Source organism: Pseudophryne corroboree, chromosome 6 (assembly GCF_028390025.1).
Source record: "Pseudophryne corroboree isolate aPseCor3 chromosome 6, aPseCor3.hap2, whole genome shotgun sequence".
NCBI classification, from domain to species: Eukaryota; Metazoa; Chordata; class Amphibia; order Anura; family Myobatrachidae; genus Pseudophryne; species Pseudophryne corroboree.
The window spans coordinates 248443871-248471843 of NC_086449.1; the positions used below are offsets into that span (position 1 = coordinate 248443871).

Here is a 27973-nt window from a genome sequence, read left to right on the forward strand (position 1 = left end):
AGGAGATCGTTTTGTTACAATCCAGGACTTGAACTGATGGCTTCACACACATCGGTCCATCTTCGACATCCTAAACATGGCCATCGGAGGTAAGACGCCAAAGCCATTTTTACTGCGCAAGTTGTAACACGCCACTGAAAAGGTGGCATCATACCTGCGTATGAGAGGCCACCCCCCACCCCGTTACCTCCCGCAAACAGTTATTAGACAGAAGCAGGAGGTCACATACAGCAACACTGGTAATTCTGAGCTAAATGTTTTGTTGTGTAGCTGGGAGAGTGCCTGGTTAGCACAATTACATTGTTTCCCACAGGGCACAATTACTTCCTATGGTTATTACTTGCATAATCTCATAACTAGAAGATGGCAGCAGTTGTGTAATGGCATACACTTTCTTAACATTAAGGGGTCTATTTGCTAAGCCTTGGATGGAGATAAAGTCACTGGAGATAAAGTACCAGCCAATCAGCTCCTAACTGTCATTTTTCAAACGCAGCCTGTGTCATGTCAGTTAGGAGCCGATTGGCTGGTACTTTATCTCCAGTGACTTTATCTCTATCCAAGGCTTAGTAAATAGACCCTTAAGTCTTCTGTTAAATGGCCATGCAGAGAGGAAACACATTGCACTGGAAGAAGAGTGATATTTACTAAATCACACATTTATATTCACACATTCTATTCATCAAAAAAGAATAACAAGTCCACAGTAGCAACGAAGAGAGGAAATCCTTTGTAAAAAATAAATATAAAAATGCCAAAACAAGGTTTGGGGTTGTGTGTGTATATATATATATATATATATATACATACATGATAACAGATATGGGGTATCCAATTACCTGCGATAGTGCCACAGCCTTTTTTTATTACCCCTATCCAATTGAAAATACATGGGTCCGGCGAAAAGCCACGGACCTATGTATTTTCGGGGCACTTATCACGGGTCTAAGGGACACTTATCGCAGATTAAGCTTTGCTTGCCTCCATTGGGGTATATTCAATTGAAGTCGGATCCATTCCGACATGCATTTGTCTGAATGGATCCGACAAGGGCTATTCAATGGGCATCTCAATCCGACTTTAAAAAAAGTCGAATTGAGATGAAGAAGCTGAGACAGGGGAGAGCCGCTGGGAGACGGAGTAGAGCAGCGCTACAGCAGCGGCTCCAGCAAGCGTAGCAAGATGATGTGTTACAGCCACCGCTCACAGCAGCGGCCACCCGGCTCCAGCAAGCGTAGAAGGAGGATGTGTCACAGCCGCCGCTCACAGCAGCGTCCACCCGGCTCCAGCAAGCGTAGCAGGATGATGTGTCACAGCCACAGCTCACAGCAGCGTCCACCCGGCTCCAGCAAGCGTAGCAGGATGATGTGTCACAGCCGCCGCTCACAGCAGCGTCCACCCGGCTCCAGCAAGCGTAGCAGGATGATGTGTCACAGCCGCCGCTCACAGCAGCGTCCACCAGGCTCCAGCAAGCGTAGCAGGATGATGTGTCACAGCCGCCGCTCACAGCAGCGTCCACCAGGCTCCAGCAAGCGTAGCAGGAGGATGTGTGGACGCTGCTGTGAGCGGCGGCTGTGACACATCCTCCTGCTACGCTGCTGTAGCGCTGCTCCCCGCTACTCTCCCCCGTCTCCCTCATCTCAATCCGACTTTTTTTAAAGTCGGATTGAGATGGTTGGAAATGGGGCCAAAACCTGAAGCTATTCCGCCATCCATGTGCTTTCCGACTAGTCGAATTCCCCAACTTGTCGGATAAAAAAGCCGGGGATTGAATAGGTCGGACCCTCTTCCGACCTGAAAAAGTTGAAAAACTGCCGTCTTTCTGACAAGATGGCAGTTTCGACTTCAACTGAATATATCCCATAATCCACGATAAGTGCTGGCATCGGTGATAAACGCCGACTTATCGGGGCTAATTGGATAGCCCCCAGCGATACTATTACCTGCAGAAATTGAGCACGGGTAAATGGATACAGCCCGAAGACTCTTATATACCTTAAACAAAATGGCTAGCATTCATAGCATATGATAAACTAAATGCAGAAAATCTATTTTTTCTTTGTGATACAGAGAAAACTAATGAACACCTTACAGTATTCCAGAAGACTGTATACAAGCGTAGCAGAGGCCAAAAGGTAAGCAGTAATCTGTAGTACAAAAACTTAGATGCTCCTGACTTCTATACCATGCGAGGATCATAGAAGAGGTTGATATAAATGTAGAAGGCGCACAGGATCTCGACGGTTAGAATGCCGACAGCGGCATCCCAATGTTCAAAATCATAACAGATATTCAAAGCAAGTTTAAACCACCATGTCTAGATTTGTTGATGGATGCAACATTTTTGGACATTCATTTTTGCCTTTATCAACAAAAGAATTTTACTGTCATTGTATAGTATTCTAAATGGGAGGTTATAGGGGGATGATTATTATTATCCTTTATTTATATAGCTCCACCATTTACTTAGAATATTTATCATTGAAATAAGTCCCTGCGAGAAGAACTTGCAGTACCTGGGAGAAGCGTAGAAACACACATGGAAAACTCCAACACAAAGGGTTCTGATCAGGAATTGAACTCATTACCCCAATATTTGGCAAATATTGTAAAGCTCCACATATAACACTCAAATACCAAATTAGTTGTGTAACAAACTACTCAACCAAGCTGAAAATCGATTCTGTTGAATAAATGGAGGCCATATCATCAGTGACAGGTAACAATTTTAGCATTCTTGGAGGATCTTAAATGGTCTGACCAACTTCCCCCCTTTACACTTTATAATAGAGAAAAGAGTTGGAAAACAAATATAAGAGAGATAATGGCATACAATTAGTGCATCAATTTGTTTGGCAGGCAGAAATGTTTTAGATGGGTGACTCAAGTGTTCTGTGTCTGGAATGAAATTCTATGCTTCATGTTTCCCATTTCAAAGGAGACAAGTAGACTCAGACTATTTTCCCTATTAAATATGAACGATTGTTTTAACATGTGTCCCATGGTCGATTTGCTATGTGAATTTTCAGATAAATGTACTTATTCCGACTTTGCTACTAGACCACAACTGGTTGAGCTGCCTCATCTTCACTCTAAAAAAGGTGTCTGTCATTCAAATAATTACAAATAATAAGATTTAATTGTTGTGTATCTTCAAATTGTAAATGTGATGGTACATTGTTCATTGTAATATATTTCCCAGGACATATGCTTTAGTAATATGCTAATATAATGTATGTATACTGTATTAATGGAAACAGTAAATACAAAAGAGAAAAACTACTAAAATTCCATGTTGGAGGTATTTTTAATGGCTAAATTGGATTGTTTTTACTAACTGGGAGATACCACGATGTCCCTGGACAGTATTGTACTTCATAGGCTAACAGCCGGTTTTCTCTGTTTCACTTTGCAGAGCTGTATTATAGTATACTGTCAGCTGCAAAGTGGTAACAACCACGTGATGATGTGAGTGACTTAATAAAATGGGCTTTTTAAATATGGTATATTATTACATTATCATTCTACACAGGTAAATCCAATAAGTAACTTCTTGAACAAAGAGAAAATAATATCTACCTATAAAACATTTTACCATTTTATTTCTAAATATTTATAATTAGATCTATGTGATGTATCTAGGCCAGTGTTTCTTCACACTTTCTTGAATTACGGCGCCTTAGACTATCAGCATTTCTTTCATTGCACCCCTAGGATAAAAGTTTTTTATTGATATTTTTATTTTTAAAAATATTAAATTAAGTAAATTGTGCCTATCTGTCAACCTTAGTTTTAGATTTGGTCCTGGACCACCAACCCGAGGCATGCCTGCAAGAGCCTTGTTGCACCCCAGGGGCCTAGGCATGCAATTTGGGAACCACTGGCCTAGGCTCTTCCTGTTTCTTTTGTTCATATTACTGATGCAGAGTAATATTTACACCAGGTGGTGCAGCATTTATTACATCGCTCAGAACATAACCAAAATAACGAAAGCATACAATTGCGCACATGCAGACATACGTGATGCTTGCATGTATGATGCCCACCTGCACTTAGAGTGGTGGGAAGGGGACGGGAAGGAGCGATCTAAGTTAGGCCAATTACAGTTAGGCCATGTTTGTGCAATTGCAATGACGTTCTGTATGGGATACAGATGTTTGAGAGAGCCATGTGAGCTGTCAAGGACAGGTAGAAAAACACTGGTGATGATGATAGTCATCAGGACTAACGATTTGCTGACTGTGAATGCACCACTGATGCTGTTAGCTGCTTTGTTCATTGTTCAGGCATATATTGTGCATATAGGGTTTTGTAGGTTTTTTATGGAGAGGTGTTCCTGTTGTATTAGAGAAGTTTTTAAACTTTTGGAGGCCTAATAGCTAATGCACATCCTGCTAGCAAAAGACATTATTAAAAACATGGGTGTAAATGTATGTGACGTATGCCCGACCTCCCTGTATTGCGTGATAGTAGTAGCTTTGCATATGCATTGCACTGTGCGTTGTTTTAGCTAATGTCATTTACACCTGCGATTTGTGGCACAATTGCCGCCAGCCCTGCATCTGCAACAATAAAGCCAGCTGACTGAAGTGATACATGTAATGCTGATAAGTGAGGAAAACCTTCTCTGGTGTGATTGCTACATTCTATGTTGATCTCTAGTTAATTAATCTTTTTTGGGTGGTAAAAGAACACCTGCTCAGCAAGGCTTTGCTATGTCAAAGATCAGCAATATCCTGCTTTCCAGACTCAGAGCTGACAGCTTGTTCCACTTTACATGACACAGTTGAGAAAGTAATCAATAGTAAAGTGTCCACTGATTGTAATTTGATATACAATCTCAGCGCCTAACGATCCAGCAGGCTGCACTTACAGATGACTCTACATGCTGTTACTGTGTCAGATCAATGAGCGCTGCCTGGATCTGTCAGTTAAGCTATAGCTATTGGATACAATTAATAGAAGGTAAGCAAGGAGAGAGTACATCTTGGCTGGAACACTGCTTTGTATCTATAACGGAAAGGCTAATTAAATTCCATAAGGTTAAACAGACGCATATCAGTGTCCCCACCTGGCCTCTGACAGAAACTTGTCCTTCAAGTCTGGTGGTAAAGTTTCCCGACACGTTTTAACGGCAACAGGAGTGTTATCGGCACGAAGACGTCCACTGAATACTTCACCAAAATTCCCCTGGATGAGGTACAAAAATAAATACTCAATAATGAAAGTACCTGGGGCTCTGCTGTATATGAGATTATGCTGATTATGACAGGAAGGCTAACATCATTTTTCTCAATACACGGTAACAATGCAGTCTTAGAACTCACAGCATTGATTCTTTGCATTCCAGCAGATCCTCGTGGTTCACTAAATTGTCCCCATGAGGTTAGTATGCTCATAGATGTTGCATATATGGTAAAGTTATCTCGAAAACCCAGTGCTGTTCCCTACAACACTACAGACAGCTCATACTCAGATTTGTCCTTGGAAATGCAACTGTTTTTCAGTGTTGTCTTACTGCACAACAGCCTCTTTTTCCGCTATGCAGTTCTTACCATCTATTAGTCTTCTCTAAACATCATAAGTAAACAGTTCGTGAAATACTGTGGTTAAAAAGTACACTACTGTCCCATTCCCCCATCTGGGGGTTGTAGTGCTCCATGGTCCGCTAAGAGAGACCTCCTTTCAATGTGGCTGCCTGCAGCAGAGGAGTGCTCAAGAGCGTGATGGACATATTTAGTGAAATATAAACAAGTAGTATACATGTGACCGGCGGTCGGGAGACCGACGGTCACATGACCTCCACCGACATCCCGCCCCCTCACTATCCCGATGGTCGGCATGCCGACCAACAGGAACTATTTCCACTCGTGGGTGTCCACGACACCCATAGAGTGGGAATAGAACCTGTGTCGACCGCAGGTCGCCACCGAGCCCGCAGCATGGCGAGCGCAGCGAGCACACAAGAGGCTTGCTGCACTCGCCCCTCCCCGCCGGGATCCCGGCGTCGGTATGCTGACCGGCGGTCTCCTGACCGCCGCTCAGACATACTACACCCATATACTACACATAATATTCAGCTAAACAATACGCACAATTTGATTTATATTAACGCCAAACATTGGCTTCACTTGTTCTTTAAGCACAGCATATGGTAAATATCTTGCAACTTGCTCTTGCTTAATAAAGAAATATTATCTTCATGGTAAGTAGATAGATTATTTATCTGAAACATTAAAATACAGCTTGGCGACGCTTCTGAAAATTGCTTTTCAAATAATTACTTTACAATGGTTTAAATATTACTTACACTTGATTTTTTATTTTGATACAGCACTTTTAATTGAATTCCATCTGTTTAATTAGGCATTATTTACTCTTTTCATTCTGGTTTGTTTTATTATGTTATTATCAGTTGCCGTCGATATAATGTATTTCAGTTTACATAAAATACAGCTCACGTACCCGTCCAATCCGTTCTCCAAGGATGACTTCTTCGTGCTCCAATACCCATTTGTCCTATTACAGTGAGAGTAAAGACAATTTTTTCATTATAGCTGACAGCAAAATGACAGAAATACATCTTGGCGTGGTATTAGCATATTTAAATTTGGTTTGGATGATAATTTCCACAAATACAGTATATTTCCCCAAGCTTTACCTCTGTAAGTATGAGCAGGTATGACATACTTACAAGTTCTCAGGGCTTTGCATTGGCCTTCTAATATGTGAACTTATTATACACCAAACTACAGTTATTCACACTCTCTCTAATATCTTTATATATAAATGTGAAAGCCCTCACTCACTCACACTCACTCACTCACTCCCTGACTCACTCTCACTCATTACTAATTCTCTTACTTCAAAAAAATGTTAGGAAGCTGAAATTTAACATAGGTATTCTTCAGGTGGGAAATAGGAAAACTACATAATTAGAATTTTAATAAACCTCCCCTAAAGGGATGAAAAGGGGGCTGACATAATGGCGTCATTGCGTGGCATGAGTTGTGTGAATGTTAACGCCCAAATGGACAATCGGATCAAAATTTGGATTGCACCTCCAGTGTGTAGAACAAAATTGCCCTGTCACTTTTTACTGTATCTGCTAAGAGTGTTCCTTGGGTAACACCAAGAACCATGGATTAATATTTACTTACATTAAGACGTCTTAAATTTACATCTCTAAAGATTTACCAAATTTTGAACACTCATTTATATTTACAAGCGTGAAAATCAGAAACTCCCGTGCGAAGAACGGATAGAATAGCTAGTATACTTATTTACAATAATATTGCTCCAGCACCCTTTTATTATGTCCCTACTTAAATTGGGCCATGGCACCTTTGTGAGGGTGAGTGTGTGCATTTGCACAGTGGTGCATGTGGATCAGTGAGAGTGACAAACATTTATACCCTCTGCAATCCTGGCTTGCAAATTCTTGTGCTTAACCTTAAAAATCATTACACCATCAAACCACCCTTGCACGGTGGTTTCACACTGTTTTGGTTTTCTATGCAAATACTACTGTCTCTGTTAATGATAATGATCTACATTTTTACCTTTACAATGGCTTTGTTCAGGACAACACCACTCTTCTTGGTGACCACTTGCTTGGTCTTCATGAAATGATCAATTAGCATTGGAATAGTTGGATAAGCTTCTCCTTCCAATCTATACAGATTCTTTGAAACAAAAATAATAACTGTAATGAGAGCTCTTTGGAAAGTCCTGGTGCACTAACATACGCTCAGTGTATTAATATGTTTCTATTACTACAATATCATCCCCAGTTCTGTAGTTTAATATTGTGTAAGCGACAAGTGAAACATTGAGTGGAAGACTCTGCATTATTCTACTGATTTTCTTAGTATCTCAGATATACTTTTTATTCTCAAGACTAATATATGTAGAGACACTGGAGCAAGACTTTTTATCCGATTTCCTGCAGCTATAAAGTCCACGTGGCATTGCTATCATCTCCTAAACAACTTCCTTCCTTACGTGCTTGCTTCCATCCTTTATATATATCACAAGGAGTGCCCTCAGTCACTGGGTCTAGAAGTGTTGTGATCCTAAATGATATGCCGGCATGTATCTACCCCTTGGCCAGGATGGCACTCGCCAGGGGAGCCAGCCGAGGGGAAGCACTGCCTAGTCATCCATGACCAGGGGATACAATCACATAGTAATTCTGTCCTGGGCTGTAACTAGCTCCTGCTGCATGCATATGGTGTGTCCAGGTCCTTCTCTGCTGGGTGCACTCCTACTAAAATACATTGCCCTGTGCTCCGCCTCCCCCAGCTCCCACAGTGCCTCCAGGGAGAGACATCATGATGCCATGCTGTCTCCCCAGAGTCCAGACTCCCGCCCACAGTGCCTTGTTGAGGAACCTTTCCGTTGGTCAGACAGGTATTGCATACTGTGTGAAAGTGGTTACTTACATCTATACACTGAATGATGAAGTGCCTCGGCTGTCCATCCCACAGCACAGACAACACATATTCTTGTTTCCCTTGGCTTTCGCGAACAAGGAAATCTCCATTGTTGATTAACAAACCTAGGACCTCAGTCCGCGGAATGGCGCCATGATACCAGTTCTGTTGACCGAGAGGCTTCTGGACATCTAAAATTAGTGGTAAAAGGGGAGGAAGCTGTACAAAATAAAATAAATGATAAGATTATAGTGATTGTAATGTCACCTTCGATAATAAAATCACTAATATATGGGGTTTTTTTTAGTAAAAAAACCCCTTAACATTTCATGCCTGGGAATTCTTATTTTGAAATTGTACAAAAGAAAAAAAATGTTTTAAATGCGCCATCTTTACTAAGATGAATTAGCACTTACAGCTGTAATGCATAACGTAAAGTATTTGTTTAATCATTTACAAACTAATACATTATCTCAATTGTTAATTCAGTCTAACCAGCAAATAGAATGTTAGAAACACCTACAATGACATCCTCTGTTTGGCAATGACTTTGAGAAGTTTCTTGTAATTTGTATAGAGATTACATAATCTGCTACTTCTGTACTGATAGAACTGTGAGAAAAGGAACACGAACTGTGAAGAGATGTCTGTCTGTACATGACAAGGGGGTAAATTTACTAAGATGGGAGTTCTACTTAAGATAGGATGTTGCCCATAGCAACCAATCAGATTCTACTTCTTATTTATCTAACACCTTTTAGAAGATAGTACCTTGGGGTAAATTTACTAAGATGGGAGTTCTATTTAAGATGGGATGTTGCCTATAGCAACCAATCAGATTCTAGGTATTATCTTCTAAAAGGTGCTAGATAAATGAGAAGAAGAAATTGATTGGTTGCTATAGGCAACATCCCATCTTAAATAGATCTCCCATCTTAGTAAATTTACCCCCTGGAGTCTGATTGGTTGCTATGGGCAACATCCCATATTAAATAGAACTCCCATCTTAGTAAATTTACCCCAAGATGTCTGTCTGTGCATGAGAAAAAGTATGCACACAAAGAATTCCCTCAATGACCTTCCACCAGCAAGCCTGCCAGTGTGAAACAGCTGTAGATCCGTTAAGAGGAAAAAAAGATCACTTTCAAAGAAATCAATAGATGTCGCTACCGGTTGTATAGCATGGAGTCAGGGCACTCAGAGCATGCCTACTCTATGGCGCCCCCCTCCGACTGTACTGAGTTTTGCTAAAGTGGGCATGGTCAGCATTCTTACATATATTATAAAGTAGTAATTTAAATTAGTGATGAGCGGGTTCGGTTTCTCGGAAACCGAACCCCCCCGAACTTCACCCTTTTTACACGGGTCCGAGGCATACTCGGATTCTCCCGTATGGCTCGGTTAACCCGAGCGCGCCCGAACGTCATCATCCCGCTGTCGGATTCTCGCGAGATTTGGATTCTATATAAGCAGCCGCGCGTCGCCGCCATTTTCACTCGTGCATTGGAAATGTTAGGGAGAGGACGTGGCTGGCGTCCTCTCCGTGTATTGTTGATGATCTTTGTGCTTGCTTTACTTATTGCTTAATTGTGGGGACTGGGGAGCAGCTGTATATTAATATAGGAGGAGTATAGTGCAGAGTTTTGCTGATCAGTGACCACCAGTTTTATCCGTTCTCTGCATGAAAAAACGCTCCTTATCTGTGCTCAGTGTGCTGCATATATCTGTGCTCACACTGCTTAATTGTGGGGACTGGGGAGCAGCTGTATTATATAGCAGGAGTACAGTGCAGAGTTTTGCTGACAGTGACCACCAGTATACGTTGTCTGCCTGAAAAACACTCCATATCTGTGCTCAGTGTGCTGCTTTATTGTGGGGACTGGGGACCACCAGTATAATATTATATAGTAGGAGTACAGTGCAGAGTTTTGCTGACCAGTGACCACCAGTATACGTTGTCTGCCTGAAAAACACTCCATATCTGTGCTGCATTGTAGACAGTATATAGTAGGAGTACAGTGCATAATTTTCCTGACCACCAGTATATAATATATAGGAGTACGGTACAGAAGGCCACTGCTGTACCTACCTCTGTGTCGTCAAGTATACTATCCATCCATACCTGTGGTGCATTTCAGTTTTGCACAGTTTGCTGACCACCAGTATATAATATATAGCATTACGGTACAGTAGGCCACTGCTGTACCTACCTCTGTGTCGTCAAGTATACTATCCATCTACATTCTATACCAGTGGTGCATTTTAGTTTTGCAGTTTGCTGACACAGTGACCACCAGTATATATAGCAGTACGGTACGGAAGGCCACTGCTGTACCTACCTCTGTGTCGTCAAGTATACTATCCATCTACATTCTATACCTGTGGTGCATTTTAGTTTTGCAGTTTGCTGACACAGTGACCACCAGTATATATAGCAGTACGGTACGGAAGGCCACTGCTGTACCTACCTCTGTGTCATCAAGTATACTATCCATCTACATTCTATACCTGTGGTGCATTTTAGTTTTGCAGTTTGCTGACACAGTGACCACCAGCATATATAGCAGTACGGTACGGAAGGCCACTGCTGTACCTACCTCTGTGTCGTCAAGTATACTATACATCTACATTCTATACCTGTGGTGCATTTTAGTTTTGCAGTTTGCTGACACAGTGACCACCAGTATATATAGCAGTACGGTACGGAAGGCCACTGCTGTACCTACCTCTGTGTCGTCAAGTATACTATCCATCTACATTCTATACCTGTGGTGCATTTTAGTTTTGCAGTTTGCTGACACAGTGACCACCAGCATATATAGCAATACGGTACGGAAGGCCACTGCTGTACCTACCTCTGTGTCGTCAAGTATACTATCCATCTACATTCTATACCTGTGGTGCATTTTAGTTGTGCGCAGTATATATAGTAGTAGGCCATTGCTATTGATACTGGCATATAATTCCACACATTAAAAAATGGAGAACAAAAATGTGGAGGTAAAAATAGGGAAAGATCAAGATCCACTTCCACCTCGTGCTGAAGCTGCTGCCACTAGTCATGGCCGAGACGATGAAATGCCATCAACGTCGTCTGCCAAGGCCGATGCCCAATGTGATTGTAGAGAGCATGTAAAATCCAAAAAACAAAAGTTCAGTAAAATGACCCAAAAATCTAAATTGAAAGCGTCTGATGAGAAACGTAAACTTGTCAATATGCCATTTACGACACGGAGTGGCAAGGAACGGCTGAGGCCCTGGCCTATGTTCATGGCTAGTGGTTCAGATTCACATGAGGATGGAAGCACTCATCCTCTCGCTAGAAAAATGAAAAGACTTAAGCTGGCAAAAGCACAGCAAAGAATTGTGCGTTCTTCTAAATCACAAATCCCCAAGGAGAGTCCAATTGTGTCGGTTGCGATGCCTGACCTTCCCAACACTGGACGGGAAGAGCTTGCGCCTTCCACCATTTGCACGCCCCCTGCAAGTGCTGGAAGGAGCACCCGCAGTCCAGTTCCTGATAGTCAAATTGAAGATGTCACTGTTGAAGTACACCAGGATGAGTTGCTGGCGCTGGGGAGGAAATTGACAAGGAGGATTCTGATGGTGAGGTGGTTTGTTTAAGTCAGGCACCCGGGGAGACACCTGTTGTCCGTGGGACGAATATGGCCATTGACATGCCTGGTCAAAATACAAAAAAAAATCAGCTCTTCGGTGTGGAATTATTTCAACACAAATGCGGACAACAGGTGTCAAGCCGTGTGTTGCCTTTGTCAAGCTGTAATAAGTAGGGGTAAGGACGTAAACCACCTAGGAACATCCTCCCTTATACGTCACCTGGACCGCATTCATCAGAAGTCAGTGACAAGTTCAAAAACTTTGGGTGACAGCGGAAGCAGTCCACTGACCACTAAATCCCTTCCTCTTGTAACCAAGCTCCTGGAAACCACACCACCAACTCCCTCAGTGTCAATTTCCTCCTTACCCAGGAAAGCCAATAGTCCTGCAGGCCATGTCACTGTCAAGTCTGACGAGTCCTCTCCTGCCTGGGATTCCTCCGATGCATCCTTGAGTGTAACGCCTACTGCTGCTGGCGCTGCTGTTGTTGCTGCTGCTGGGAGTCGATCGTCATCCCAGAGGGGAAGTCGGAAGACCACTTGTACTACTTCCAGTAAGCAATTGACTGTCCAACAGTCCTTTGCGAGGAAGATGAAATATCACAGCAGTCATCCTGCTGCAAAGCAGATAACTCAGGCCTTGGCAGCCTGGGCGGTGAGAAACGTGGTTCCGGTATCCACCGTTAATTCAGAGGCAACTAGAGACTTGATTGAGGTACTGTGTCCCCGGTACCAAATACCATCTAGGTTCCATTTCTCTAGGCAGGCGAAACCGAAAATGTACACGGACCTCAGAAAAAGAGTCACCAGTGTCCTAAAAAATGCAGTTGTACCCAATGTCCACTTAACCACGGACATGTGGACAAGTGGAGCAGGGCAGACTCAGGACTATATGACTGTGACAGCCCACTGGGTAGATGTATTGCCTCCCGCAGCAAGAACAGCAGCGGCGGCACCAGTAGCAGCATCTCGCAAACGCCAACTCGTTCCTAGGCAGGCTACGCTTTGTATCACCGCTTTCCAGAAGAGGCACACAGCTGACAACCTCTTACGGAAACTGAGGAAGATCATCGCAGAATGGCTTACCCCAATTGGACTCTCCTGGGGATTTGTGACATCGGACAACGCCACCAATATTGTGCGTGCATTACATCTGGGCAAATTCCAGCACGTCCCATGTTTTGCACATACATTGAATTTGGTGGTGCAGAATTATTTAAAAAATGACAGGGGCGTGCAAGAGATGCTGTCGGTGGCCCGAAGAATTGCGGGCCACTTTCGGCATTCAGCCACCGCGTGCCGAAGACTGGAGCACCACCAAACATTCCTGAACCTGCCCTGCCATCATCTGAAGCAAGAGGTGGTAACGAGGTGGAATTCAACCCTCTATATGCTTCAGAGGATGGAGGAGCAGCAAAAGGCCATTCAAGCCTATACATCTGCCCACGATATAGGCAAAGGAGGGGGAATGCACCTGACTCAAGCGCAGTGGAGAATGATTTCAACGTTGTGCAAGGTTCTGCAACCCTTTGAACTTGCCACACGTGAAGTCAGTTCAGACACTGCCAGCCTGAGTCAGGTCATTCCCCTTATCAGGCTTTTGCAGAAGAAGCTGGAGACATTGAAGGAGGAGCTAAAACAGAGCGATTCCGCTAGGCATGTGGGACTTGTGGATGGAGCCCTTAATTTGCTTAACCAGGATTCACGGGTGGTCAATCTGTTGAAATCAGAGCACTACATTTTGGCCACCGTGCTCGATCCTAGATTTAAAACTTACGTTGTATCTCTCTTTCCAGCAGACACAAGTCTGCAGAGGTTCAAAGACCTGCTGGTGAGAAAACTGTCAAGTCAAGCGGAACGTGATCCGTCAACATCTCCTCCTTCACATTCTCCCGCAACTGGGGGTGCGAGGAAAAGGCTAAGAATTCCGAGCCCACCCGCTGGCGGTGATGCAGGGCAGTCTGGAGCGAGTGCTGACATCTGGTCCGGACTGAAGGACCTGCCAATGATTACCGACATGTCGTCTACTGTCACTGCATATGATTCTCTCACCATTGAAAGAATGGTGGAGGATTATATGAGTGACCGCATCCAAGTAGGCACGTCAGACAGTCCGTACGTATACTGGCAGGAAAAAGAGGCAATTTGGAGGCCCTTGCACAAACTGGCTTTATTCTACCTAAGTTGCCCTCCCTCCAGTGTGTACTCCGAAAGAGTGTTTAGTGCAGCCGCTCACCTTGTCAGCAATCGGCGTACGAGGTTACTTCCAGAAAATGTGGAGAAGATGATGTTCATCAAAATGAATTATAATCAATTCCTCCGTGGAGACATTCACCAGCAGCAATTGCCTCCAGAAAGTACACAGGGACCTGAGATGGTGGATTCCAGTGGGGACGAATTAATAATCTGTGTGGAGGGGGATGTACACAGTGAAAGGGGTGAGGAATCGGAGGATGATGATGAGGTGGACATCTTGCCTCTGTAGAGCCAGTTTGTGCAAGGAGAGATTGATTGCTTCTTTTTTTGGTGGGGGCCCAAACCAACCAGTCATTTCAGTCACAGTCGTGTGGCAGACCCTGTCGCTGAAATGATGGGTTCGTTAAAGTGTGCATGTCCTGTTTATACAACTTAAGGGTGGGTGGGAGGGCCCAAGGACAATTCCATCTTGCACCTCTTTTTTCTTTCATTTTTCTTTGCATCATGTGCTGTTTGGGGACTATTTTTTTGAAGTGCCATCCTGCCTGACACTGCAGTGCCACTCCTAGATGGGCCAGGTGTTTGTGTCGGCCACTTGTGTCGCTTAGCTTAGTCACACAGCGACCTTGGTGCGCCTCTTTTTTTCTTTGCATCATGTGCTGTTTGGGGACAATTTTTTTGAAGTGCCATCCTGCCTGACACTGCAGTGCCACTCCTAGATGGGCCAGGTGTTTGTGTCGGCCACTTGTGTCGCTTAGCTTAGTCACACAGCGACCTTGGTGCGCCTCTTTTTTTCTTTGCATCATGTGCTGTTTGGGGACTATTTTTTTGAAGTGCCATCCTGTCTGACACTGCAATGCCACTCCTAGATGGGCCAGGTGTTTGTGTCGGCCACTTGGGTCGCTTAGCTTAGTCACACAGCTACCTCATTGTGCCTCTTTTTTTCTTTGCATCATGTGCTGTTTGGGGACAATTTTTTTAATCTGCCATCATGTCTGACACTGCAGTGCTACTCCTAGATGGGCCAGGTGTTTGTGTCGGCCACTTGGGTCGCTTAGCTTAGTCACACAGCTACCTCATTGCGCCTCTTTTTTTCTTTGCATCATGTGCTGTTTGGGGACAATTTTTTTGAAGTGCCATCCTGCCTGACACTGCAGTGCCACTCCTAGATGGGCCAGGTGTTTGTGTCGGCCACTTTTGTCGCTTAGCTTAGCCATCCAGCGACCTCGGTGCAAATTTTAGGACTAAAAACAATATTGTGAGGTGTGAGGTGTTCAGAATAGACTGAAAATGAGTGGAAATTATGGTTATTGAGGTTAATAATACTATGGGATCAAAATGACCCCCAAATTCTATGATTTAAGCTGTTTTTTAGGGTTTTTTGTAAAAAAAAAAACTGAATCCAAAACACACCCGAATCTGACAAAAAATTTTCAGGGAGGTTTTGCCAAAACGCGCCCGAATCCAAAACACGGCCGCGGAACCGAATCCAAAACCAAAACACAAAACCCGAAAAATGTCCGGTGCACATCACTAATTTAAATTCAATATATGTTATATGCATATATATATAATGTATTGTACGAGTGTACGAGTGGGAATAGTCCTTTTGCGTTGGGCATCAGTATCCTGAACGCCGGGATCCCCACAGCCGGCATTTTAACTACAGCCCGCTTTTAATAACCTTAGTACAGGGACCCAACAATATATGATGAAGATTCTGAAGTGATGAGGGGCAGGCAGTACCGGTAAGAAATTCCCAGCCGGTATGCCGTACCGCCGGGCCGTCCACCATACCTGCTGTGTGAGGGGAGGAGAGCGCAGCGCCTCTCCTGCCCCTCAATTCTCTGTGATGTCTGGTCTCCGGCGGTGGCGGGGTGAATCTCAATAAATCAGAGATCGTGGACCGGCAGCCGCAGCTCCTGATTGGCTGCCAGTCCGCAAGCTCTGATTGGCTAACGAACCGGTGCCTCATTTGAGATACTCGTCACCGGAGACCGGATTTCACAAGCATTGAGGGGCAGGAGAGGCGCTGCACTCTCCTACCCTCACATAGCAGCAACAGAGGCAGCGGTGAGCAGGGTGGGGGTACTCTGGAGCAATGTATATCTGGCACTGTGGGGCAGTGTATATCTGACACTGGGGCAATGTGTATCTGGCACTCTGGGGCAATGTATATCTGGCACTGGGGCAATGTGTATCTGGCACGCTGGGGCAATGTATATCTGGCACTGTGGGGGCATTTGTGTATCTTGCACTGTGGGGGCATTTGTGTATCTTGCACTGTGGGGGCATTTGTGTATCTGGCACTGTGGGGCAATGTATATCTGACACTGGGGCAATGTATATCTGACACTGGGGCATTTGTGTATCTGGCACTGTGGGGCAATGTGTATCTGGCACTGTGGGGCAATGTGTATCTGGCACTGTGGGGGCATTTGTGTATCTAGCACTGTGGGGCATTTGTGTATCTGGCACTGTGGGGCATTTGTGTATCTGGCACTCTGGGGCAATGTAGATCTGGCACTGTGGAGGCATTTGTGTACCTGGCACTGTGGGGCAATGTATATCTGACACTGGGACAGTGTGTTTCTGACACGGGGGGGGGGGGGGGGCAATGTGTATCTGACACTGGGGCAATGTGTATCTAGCACTGTGGGGGCATTTGTGTATCTGGCACTGTTGGGGCATTTGTGAATCTGGCACTCTGGGGCAATGTATATCTGGCACTGTAGGGCAACGTGTATCTGGCACTATTGGGGTCATATGTGTATCTGCCCCCCATATGTGTCTCACACCCCCATATTCATTGACCACACCCCATGTGGTATTTGGCCACACCCATTGGCACACACAGTACCTATAAGACATTTTTTTTACTTGCACAACTGATCACCTCGGAAGTTATCTCACTAGCTTTTAGTGGGGCTTAAATTGTACCACTGAGACTACAGCCAGAGCCGGTCCTAGGCATAGGCAAACTAGGCAATTGCCTATGGCATCTGGTATGCCTAGGGGCACAAGCAGCTTTTGCTGATTAAAATGATATGCTGCATGCCTATATTCTGTTTGTAGCATTTCGTATGCAGATACAGCCACAGTTGCACACAGTATATAGGCATGCTGCATATCATTTTAATCAGAAGAAGCTGCTTGTGCATCCTAGCCACATAGCAATACAAATAAGAGGCATTTTCATAAAAAATAAGCACCCGATGTTAGCAGAGATGCCAGTTGACTCACGCCAGGAACTATATGTGTCATTACGTGTATAAGGGCATTAATAATGTGTAACATATGTGTAAGGGGCACTATGTGTGTCATTACGTGTATAAGGGCACTAATAATGTGCGGCATATGTGTAAGGGACATTATGTGTGTCATTATGTGTATAAGGGCATTAACAATGTGCGGCATATGTGTACGGGAAATTATGTGTATAAGGGCATTAATAAGGTTGGCATAATGTGTAAGGCGCATTATGTTTATAAGGACATCAATAATGTGTGTCATATGTGTAAGGGGCATTACTGTGTGGTATTATGTGTATAAATACATTACCAATGCGTGGCATTATGTGTATAAGGTGCTCTACTGTGTGCGTAACGTATAGAAAGGGCACTACTGTGTGGTCTAATGTGAATAAAGAGCAATATGGTGTGTTGTAATGTGAATAAGGAGCAATTCAGTGTGATGTTATGTGAATGAGGGGCACTACTGTGAGGAGTAATGTATATAAGGTAAAGTGGTACTACTGTGTGATGTAATGTGAATAAGGGACACTATCGCATGATAAATTGTGAATAAAGTTGCACTACTGTGAGGCATAATTTGAATTGGGGGTACTATTGTGTGGCCACGCCCCTTGCCAGCAAAAACACATACCTTTTTGGGCTGTGCGCCGAATGTGCACACTGTTATTTAAATTACAGGGGGTAGGAAAACAAAAAAAAGGACTGCTATGGGTGGGGGGTGATGGTACTGGGAAAGGAGTGCAGGGTCAAAGGTGGAACTAGCGGTGGTGCTAGGGGGCACCAGCCAAAATCTTGCCTAGGGCATCATATCGGTTAGGGCTGGCTCTGACTACAGCTGCAGATTCACAACCTTATCCAGCCCCCTCCACCCTGTGTAGTCAGCATCCCGCCCCTCTCCACCTTGTGCCGCCTTTACCCCAGCCCTCTCCACTCTCAGTCATTACCCTGCCTGCTCTGCGCAGAACATTACTTATAGTCTAGGTTGCCTGGATCACCGCTGTGCAAGTCACAAGGAGTGAGTGAGCCCACCCGAGAGAATTTAGTGTGCCGCCCGGCCAGGGACTCAGGTAGTGGGCACTGTGTGTATGTGTATAACTCTGTGTGTGTGTGTGTGTGTGTGTGTGTGTGTGTGTGTGTGTGTGTGTGTGTGTAAGCTTGCACACAAGAACCCGATCCATTGATCCCAAATTTTGGGCCTAATTCAGATCTGATTGCTGTGCTGCAAATTTGCAGAGGTCTGCGATCAGATAGTCACCGCCCAGGAAGAGTGAAAACCCGCCCCATGCAAGTGTGCGAATGCATGCGGACGCCGTGCGAAAACTTCAGCAGGCAGCGGACAGCTGCAAATCCGTTCGCAATTCACGCATCTTCTATGGTTTTTTCCAGTATATGCAACCTATGCGTAGCCCAGGACTTACTCCTCCAGTGCGATAGAATCAGGCTGATCGGGTCCGGAGCTGACGTCACTCACCTTCCCTGAAAACGCTTGGGAATGCCTGTTTTTTTCCTGACACTCCCAGAAAACGGGCAGTTACCACCCCCAAACGTCCGCTTCCTGTCAATCACCTTGCGTATGCTGTGCGATGGAAATTTTCGCATCATTCTTTAGCTGTGTGGCATCGCACCTGCACATTGTGGTGCATACACCATTTCGCACAACAGCGATCAGGTCTGAATTAGGCCCTTTACTCTCTAGCTCCCACCAGACTTAAATGCCTTGACTCGGCTCTGGGATAACTGGCAAGAAGTCAATGAAGGCGATAAATATACGAGTAAAACTGTTATACAAAGAATAAGCCAACCTATCTAGCTCAGTTACAATGTGTATCTCTAGAAAATGATAATCCATGCGTTCCACACACACAGATCTTGGTTTATCACAGGTTTCCATTGCTTTCATCTGCTAGTTTGTAGTGGTTTTAGTAGCCCTGATTCTGGTCTTCTGGACATTCAGATTATACCAATAAAGAAAGAGTAACAATAATCGTATGACTTGCCAAACACCACTACAAATTCATTCTTCCACTTCTGCTTTAGAGTCTGTATTTGGTAATAAAAAGCCCATCAGGAAGGATATAGATGTGCATGAGATAAAAAAAAAAAAAAGGGGAAATTGCAATGTGGAGCTTCCTGATTCAGTCACGTGGTTGCCTGGAGATACAAGTATTTAAACTACACACAGAGGTGGATTTCCCGCTAGGCATGTGTGGCACATGCCTAGGAGAGACACTTGCTGAGAGAGGGGGGGGGGGGGGGGGGCACACACCATATCTTGCTTGAGAGTTCTATTAGGCTGATGGCCAGATGAGACCAGGTGATTATTTTGTTTTTGTCATTATGACCTATTTTATTATTTTGTAACTGGTGAGGGAGGAGGCTAAACTGTGGTGGTGGATGGGTGTTGAGGTTGGTGCTGCTTTGGCAGTTGGAATTGAGGGGAGCAGTGACATGATGGAGGGTGGGCCGATAATGTTGTGCCTAGGGGCAGGCTGTCCCCTAAATACGCCCCTGACATTACAATGACTGTTGCATGACGAGCCAGGTGGTGGTGCGAATTCCCAGTGATATAGATGGCATTTTGGTGGTATAGCAACTACGATACTCAACCTTTTATAGTACAGAACTGACCCCAATAAAATGCATGTACAGAACAACGGATCATTACTGTTTGAATTTAAGCCAAATTCAACAGAGATGTCCTTTGGGTGGCAAGACATTTAAATCTGGCATTAATGCTGAGACAGCATACATGCAGGGGTGTTCAGTATGAGCTCTGCTCCCAAACCTTCTATGGGGAGATTTACTAAACTGTGATTTGATAAAGCTGGATGTTTTCCTGCACTTTGATGTGTGTTTTGTATGCTGAGCAACATACTAAAGCCTGATCCACTCTTCACAGAGCATGATTGTATACCTCTTACACCAGGAGGAAGGGGTCATTATGAAGAGTCTCCTCTCCTTGATTAGCAAAGTGTGGAAGAGGGTGCAGTGTCTTTTCCACTGAAACAAGCACTTACTGTATTGTTGACATGTCCTTGGCCTACACTTTCACTGGAAGGCTTTCTACACACATCAGGTGCCCTTCATTACCACACATCTAATTCAGTTTGTGCATTCAGCTTCAAAACCGCATGTGTTGTAAACCACATTCTATATGAGGTGGCTTTAAAAACAAACTTTGATGAATTTACCCTATGGAGTTCAACATTTGCTTCGTGGAATACCATTCAGCACTATTTTTTACATCTGTATTCTGTAGAATGTATAGTCTATATATAGAGCTGGGACAACAATATTGCTAATTGATTCTGTTCTGTAAAGTGAGAAATTCTAAACACAGAACACAAGGTGAAATGTCTGAAATTCTATGTAAAAATGCAGCATGAGGCTTTCATTAACTTTACATTAGTGTTTAGAAATCTTGAAGTGTGAACAAAAATAATCACTACAGTACTTACAGAAAATTTGGGTCGAAAAATCCCAGAAATGTGATTTTTTATATTTTCCAGAGTCTGGTTTATACCACTTTCTCGATCCTACAAGAAATAAATGCTTTTTAATCATAAGCCAGAATGCGTTTCTCCCTTATTCATGTAAGGAATATATAAATATATAGTTCTGATATCTGAAAACCGTTATACCAACTAAAACTGAGGTAAAGGAAGATCCTTGCTTTATATATGTGCCGCCCACACCTCCTATCACACATATATGGCTAATGGGACTCATTTACAAAGTACACTGTAGTGTGCCATGATCAGTGAGGCATGAATGTTCTGAAAACGTGCAAAAGTGTAAAGGTCCTATCAAAGTCTAACCTCCCACTTATGGGACCACCACTTCTATTACAGCTGCATTACCAACAAAAGTGTTAAACATTATTTGTTTACCACTTTAGAACGGAGGTGAGAGTGGACCAATGAAAAGCTGCAAGGTCCGTAATTGTGGTTTATTCATTGTCATTCCAGTTACACCCATATGTCATACAGTCCTGTTGATCAGCTATGGCTGTAGGACTAACCACAGAACATGTGGACAGAACATGTGCAAAGAGCAGCCTCTTGCGTTCAGGGGAAAGGCAGGAGCTATTATGGTCATGCAGCTTTAAATAACCTATTATTTTTTCCTGCTAAAATACTACCCAGTTTGGTCTCATTTTTGGATGGAATGAACTACTGTATGAGAGAGAGTAAAGATACCGGGACTATTTTCAAAACATGCGGTACTTCTGTATGAGCTCTGAAGACACAATGTCTGAGCAGGTGAAAAAAATAAGAATTTACTCACCGGTAATTCTATTTCTCGTAGTCTGTAGTGGATGCTGGGAACTCCGTAAGGACCATGGGGAATAGACGGGCTCCACAGGAGACTGGGCACTCTAAAAGAAAGATTAGGTACTATCTGGTGTGCACTGGCTCCTCCCTCTATGCCCCTCCTCCAGACCTTAGTTAAGGAAACTGTGCCCGGAAGAGCTGACACAACAAGGAAAGGATTTGGAATCCAGGGTAAGACTCATACCAGCCACACCAATCACACTGTACAACTTGTGATAACCATACCCAGTTAACAGTATGAACAACAACTGAGCCTCAGTAACAGATGGCTCATAACAATAACCCTTCAGTTAAGCAATAACTATATACATGTATTGCAGAGAGTCCGCACTTGGGACGGGCGCCCAGCATCCACTACGGACTACGAGAAATAGAATTACCGGTGAGTAAATTCTTATTTTCTCTGACGTCCTAGAGGATGCTGGGAACTCCGTAAGGACCATGGGGATTATACCAAAGCTCCCAAACGGGCGGGAGAGTGCGGATGACTCTGCAGCACCGAATGAGCAAAGGCAAGGTCCTCCTCAGCCAGGGTATCAAACTTGTAGAACTTAGCAAATGTGTTTGAACCCGACCAAGTAGCAGCTCGGCAAAGCTGTAAAGCCGAGACCCCTCGGGCAGCCGCCCAAGAAGAGCCCACCTTCCTTGTGGAATGGGCTTTTACTGATTTAGGATGCGGTAACCCTGCCGCAGAATGAGCTTGCTGAATCGTGTTACAGATCCAGCGCGCAATAGTTTGCTTTGCAGCCGAAGCACCCAGTTTGTTGGGTGCATGCAGGATAAACAGCGAGTCAGTTTTCCTGACTCCAGCCGTCCTGGCTACATAGATTTTCAAAGCCCTGACTACATCAAGTAACCTGGAGTCCTCCAAGTCCCGAGTAGCCGCAGGGACCTAAATAGGCTGGTTCAAATGAAACGCTGATACCACCTTAGGGAGAAATTGGGGACGAGTCCTTAACTCTGCCCTGTCCATATGAAAGATCAGATATGGGCTTTTACATGACAAAGCCACCAATTCTGACACACGCCTAGCTGAAGCTAAGGCCAACAGCATGACCACCTTCCATGTGAGATACTTTAGCTCCACGGTCTTAAGTGGCTCAAACCAGTGTGATTTCAGGAAATCCAACACAACGTTAAGATCCCAAGGTGCCACTGGAGGCACAAAAGGGGGCTGAATATGCAGGACTCCCTTAACAAACGTATGAACTTCAGGCAGTGAAGCCAGTTCTTTTTGAAAGAAAATAGATAAGGCCGAAATCTGGACCTTTATGGATCCCAATTTTAGGCCCATAGTCACTCCTGACTGTAGGAAGTGCAGGAATCGACCCAGCTGGAATTCCTCTGTAGGGGCCTTCCTGGCCTCACACCAAGCAACATATTTTCGCCATATACGGTGATAATGTTTTGCTGTCACGTCTTTCCTAGCCTTTATCAGCGTAGGAATAACTTCATCCGGAATGCCCTTTTCCGCTAGGATCCGGCGTTCAACCGCCATGCCGTCAAACGCAGCCGCGGTAAGTCTTGGAACAGACAGGGCCCCTGCTGTAACAGGTCCTGTCTGAGAGGCAGAGGCCATGGGTCCTCTGAGATAATTTCTTGTAGTTCTGGGTACCAAGTTCTTCTTGGCCAATCCGGAACGATGAGTATAGTTCTTACTCCTCTCTTTCTTACTATCCTCAGTACCTTGGGTATGAGAGGAAGAGGAGGGAACACATAAACCGACTGGTACACCCACGGTGTCACTAGTGCGTCCACAGCTATCGCCTGAGGGTCCCGTGACCTGGCGCAATATTTTTTTAGCTTTATGTTGAGGCGGGACGCCATCATGTCCACCTGTGGCAGTTCCCAACGATTTACAATCTGTGTGAAGACTTCTTGATGAAGTCCCCACTCTCCCGGGTGGAGGTCGTGCCTGCTGAGGAAGTCTGCTTCCCAGTTGTCCACTCCCGGAATGAACAGTGCTGACAGTGCTAGCACGTGATTCTCTGCCCATCGAAGAATCCTTGTGGCTTCTGCCATTGCCATCCTGCTTCTTATGCCGCCCTGGCGGTTTACATGGGCGACCGCCATGACGTTGTCTGACTGAATCAGTACTGATTGGTTTTGAAGCAGGGGCTCTGCTTGAATCAGGGCGTTGTAGATGGCCCTTAGTGCCAGTATATTTATGTGTAGAGAAGTCTCCAGACTTGACCACTGTCCTTGGAAGTTTCTTCCCTGAGTGACTGCCCCCCATCCTCGGAGGCTTGCATCCGTGGTCACCAGAACCCAGTCCTGTATGCCGAACCTGCGTCCTTCGAGAAGATGAGCACTCTGCAGCCACCACAGCAGAGACACCCTGGCCCTTGGGGACAGGGTGATCAACCGATGCATCTGAAGATGCGATCCGGACCATTTGTCCAACAGATCCCACTGAAAGATCCTTGCATGGAACCTGCCGAAGGGAATTGCTTCGTAAGAAGCCACCATCTTTCCCAGGACTCGCGTGCAGTGATGCACCGACACCTGTTTTGGTTTCAGGAGGTCCCTGACCAGAGATGACAATTCCTGGGCCTTCTCCTCCGGGAGAAACACCTTCTTCTGTTCTGTGTCCAGAATCATTCCCAGGAAAAGCAGACGCGTCGTAGGAATCAGCTGCGACTTTGGGATATTCAGAATCCAGCCGTGCTGTTGCAACACTTCCTGAGAGAGTGCTACGCTGACCAACAACTGCTCTTTGGACCTCGCCTTTATGAGGAGATCGTCCAAGTACGGGATAATTATAACTCCCTTTTTTCGAAGGAGTATCATCATTTCGGCCATTACCTTGGTAAATATTCTCGGAGCCGTGGAGAGACCAAACGGCAACGTCTGGAATTGGTAATGACAGTTCTGTACCACAAACCTGAGGTACTCCTGGTGAGGTGGGTAAATGGGGACATGCAAGTAAGCATCCTTGATGTCCAGCGACACCATAAAATCCCCCTCTTCCAGGCTTGCAATAACCGCCCTGAGCGATTCCATTTTGAACTTGAACTTCTTTATATAAGTGTTCAAGGATTTTAAATTTAGAATGGGTCTCACCGAACCGTCCGGTTTCGGTACCACAAACATTGTGGAATAGTAACCCCTTCCCTGTTGAAGGAGGGGGACCTTGATTATCACCTGCTGGAGGTACAGCTTGTGAATTGCCGCCAGTACTATCTCCCTTTCCCTGGGAGGAGCTGGCAAGGCTGATTTGAGGTAACGGCGAGGGGGAGTCGCCTCGAACTCCAGCTTGTATCCCTGAGATACAATTTGTACAGCCCAGAGATCCACTTGTGAGCGAATCCACTGGTTGCTGAAGTTTCGGAGACGTGCCCCCACCGCACCTGGCTCCGCCAGTGGAGCCCCAACGTCATGCGGTGGACTTAGTGGAAGCAGGGGAGGATTTTTGTTCCTGGGAACTGGCTGCCTGGTGCAGCTTCTTTCCTCTACCCCTGCCTCTGGCCAGAAAGGATGCGCCTCTGACCTGCTTGCCTTTCTGAGGCCGAAAGGACTGCATTTGATAATACGGTGCTTTCTTAGGCTGTGAGGGAACCTGAGGTAAAAAAGTCGACTTCCCAGCTGTTGCTGTGGATATGAGGTCCGAGAGACCGTCCCCAAATAATTCCTCACCCTTATAAGGCAAAACCTCCATGTGTTTTTTAGAATCAGCATCACCTGTCCACTGCCGAGTCCATAATACTCTCCTGGCAGAAATGGACATTGCATTAATTCTAGATGCCAGCAGGCAAATGTCCCTCTGTGCATCCCGCATATATAAGACGACGTCTTTTATATGTTCGATGGTTAGCAAAATAGTATTCCTGTCGAGGGAATCAATGTTGTCTGACAGGGTATCAGTCCATGCTGCTGCAGCACTACACATCCAGGCTGAAGCAATAGCAGGTCTCAGTAGAGTACCAGAGTGTGTATACACAGACTTCAGGATAGCTTCCTGCTTTCTATCCGCAGGCTCCTTTAGGGCGGCCGTATCCTAAGACGGCAGTGCCACCCTTTTAGATAAGCGTGTGAGCGCCTTGTCCACCCTAGGGGATGTTTCCCAACGTAACCTATCCGTTGGCGGGAAAGGGTACGCCATCAGTAACCTCTTAGAAATCACTAGTTTCTTATCAGGGGAACTCCACGCTTCTTCACACAAATCATTTAATTCATCAGATGGGGGAAAAGTCACTGGCTGCTTTTTCTCCCCAAACATAATACCCCTTTTGGTGGTAACCGGGTTAACATCAGAAATGTGCAATACATCTTTCATTGCAGTAATCATGCATCGGATGGCTTTTGTAGACTGTACATTTGTCTCATCCTCATCTACACTGGAGTCAGACTCCGTGTCGACATCTGTGTCTACCATCAGAGCTAGCGGGCGTTTATGAGCCCCTGACGGCTTCTGAGTCGCCTGGGCAGGCGCGGGCTGAAACCCCGGCTGTCCCAAGGCTGCTGCGTCATCAAACCTTTTATGTAAGGAGTTGACACTGTCGGTTAAGACCTTCCACATATCTATCCAATCAGGTGTCGGCCCCGTCGGGGGCGACACCACATGTATCTGCCCCTGCTCCGCCTTCACGTAACCCTCCTCATCAAACTTGTCGACACAGCCGTACCGACACACCGCACACACACAGGGAATGCTCAGACTGAGGACAGGACCCCACAAAGTCCTTTGGGGAGACAGAGAGAGAGTATGCCAGCACACACCACAGCGCTATATAACACAGGGATTTACACTGCTAATAAGTGATTTTCCCAATAGCTGCTTGTTTGTATCGATTTGCGCCTAAATTTATGTGCCCCCCCCTCTCTTTTTAACCTGTCTTGTACCTGGATACTGCAGGGGAGAGCCTGGGGAGCGTGCTTCCAGCGGAGCTGTGAAGGGAAAATGGCGCTGGTGTGCTGAGGAAGAAGGCCCCGCCCCCTCAGCGGCGGGCTTCTGTCCCGCGTTTTCAGTAACTTAATGGCGGGGGTTTTTACACATATACAGTTGACTGACTGTATTATGTGTATTTTATGCCAAAAGGTAATATAATTGCTGCCCAGGGCGCCCCCCCCCCCCCCCCCCCAGCGCCCTGCACCCTACAGTGACCGGAGTGTGTGGTGTGCTGTGGGAGCAATGGCGCACAGCTGCAGTGCTGTGCGCTACCTTAATGAAGACAGGAGTCTTCTGCCGCCGATTTCATCGTTCTTCTTCTGTCTTCTGGCTCTGCAAGGGGGACGGCGGCGCGGCTCCGGGAACGGATGATCGAGGTCAGGCCCTGTGTTCGAACCCTCTGGAGCTAATGGTGTCCAGTAGCCTAAGAAGCACAAGCTAGCTGCAAGCAGGTAGGTTTGCTTCTCTCCCCTCAGTCCCACGTAGCAGTGAGTCTGTTGCCAGCAGATCTCACTGAAAATAAAAAACCTAACAAATACTTTCTTTTCTAGCAAGCTCAGGAGAGCCCACTAGGAGCACTCAGCTCTGGCCGGGCACAGATTCTAACTGAGGTCTGGAGGAGGGGCATAGAGGGAGGAGCCAGTGCACACCAGATAGTACCTAATCTTTCTTTTAGAGTGCCCAGTCTCCTGCGGAGCCCGTCTATTCCCCATGGTCCTTACGGAGTTCCCAGCATCCACTAGGACGTCAGAGAAAGATAAAAAATTGTGATAGTTTACTGTACTTAAGTCACAAAAGCGCTATTGTTATTTTGACACTTAACAATCAGTAAACTTACAATCGAGGTGATAGACTGTTTGTCGTCCTGCAGCTGAAGAGCTGGAGGAGGATCTCCTGAGCCAATCTCATTCATCTTCTTGTTTAATATATCTCTCTGACCCTGCAGTTTTGTCTTCTTACACAGAGACATGTTATATTGCAAAATGGCGTCCTGAAGAGACTGATATTTGGCCAAGAGATTAATCCTGTGTGGATAAATAATACACCAACTTAGCTAATGGAACAGTCTCGTTTCACAAAGCATTGATTGTTATCAGTAACTGTTATTAAAACAAATGTGTTTGCTGTTTTGCATAGATTCAAAACAGAAACCAAACCATGGGACAAGGAAAATATGGGAGATACACAGCAGGCTGGACGTATAACCGGGTGACTGTACAAGGTGGATGACATAATAAAACGTGATATT

General features: G+C 45.2%; 1 protein-coding gene and 1 long non-coding RNA gene across 3 annotated transcripts in view; one reads left to right on the forward strand and one right to left on the reverse strand.

Annotated features, from left to right (window-relative positions):
• Positions 1-27924, forward strand: LOC134931953 (uncharacterized). The gene is made up of 3 exons (XR_010179210.1): positions 1-89; positions 2071-2135; positions 27862-27924. It is a non-coding gene; the product is annotated as an uncharacterized LOC134931953 (long non-coding RNA).
• FES (FES proto-oncogene, tyrosine kinase) overlaps positions 1-27973 on the reverse strand; it is a 224744-nt gene that overhangs the window by 34220 nt on the left and 162551 nt on the right. For both annotated transcript variants that reach the window (XM_063925860.1, XM_063925861.1), the window contains exons 9-14: positions 27563-27749; positions 20961-21038; positions 8445-8654; positions 7563-7685; positions 6466-6519; positions 5072-5190 (exon numbers count right to left, since the gene is read on the reverse strand). In XM_063925860.1, coding sequence (XP_063781930.1) covers positions 5072-5190; positions 6466-6519; positions 7563-7685; positions 8445-8654; positions 20961-21038; positions 27563-27749 — 771 coding nt within the window. The remainder of the gene's footprint in view (positions 1-5071; positions 5191-6465; positions 6520-7562; positions 7686-8444; positions 8655-20960; positions 21039-27562; positions 27750-27973) is intronic.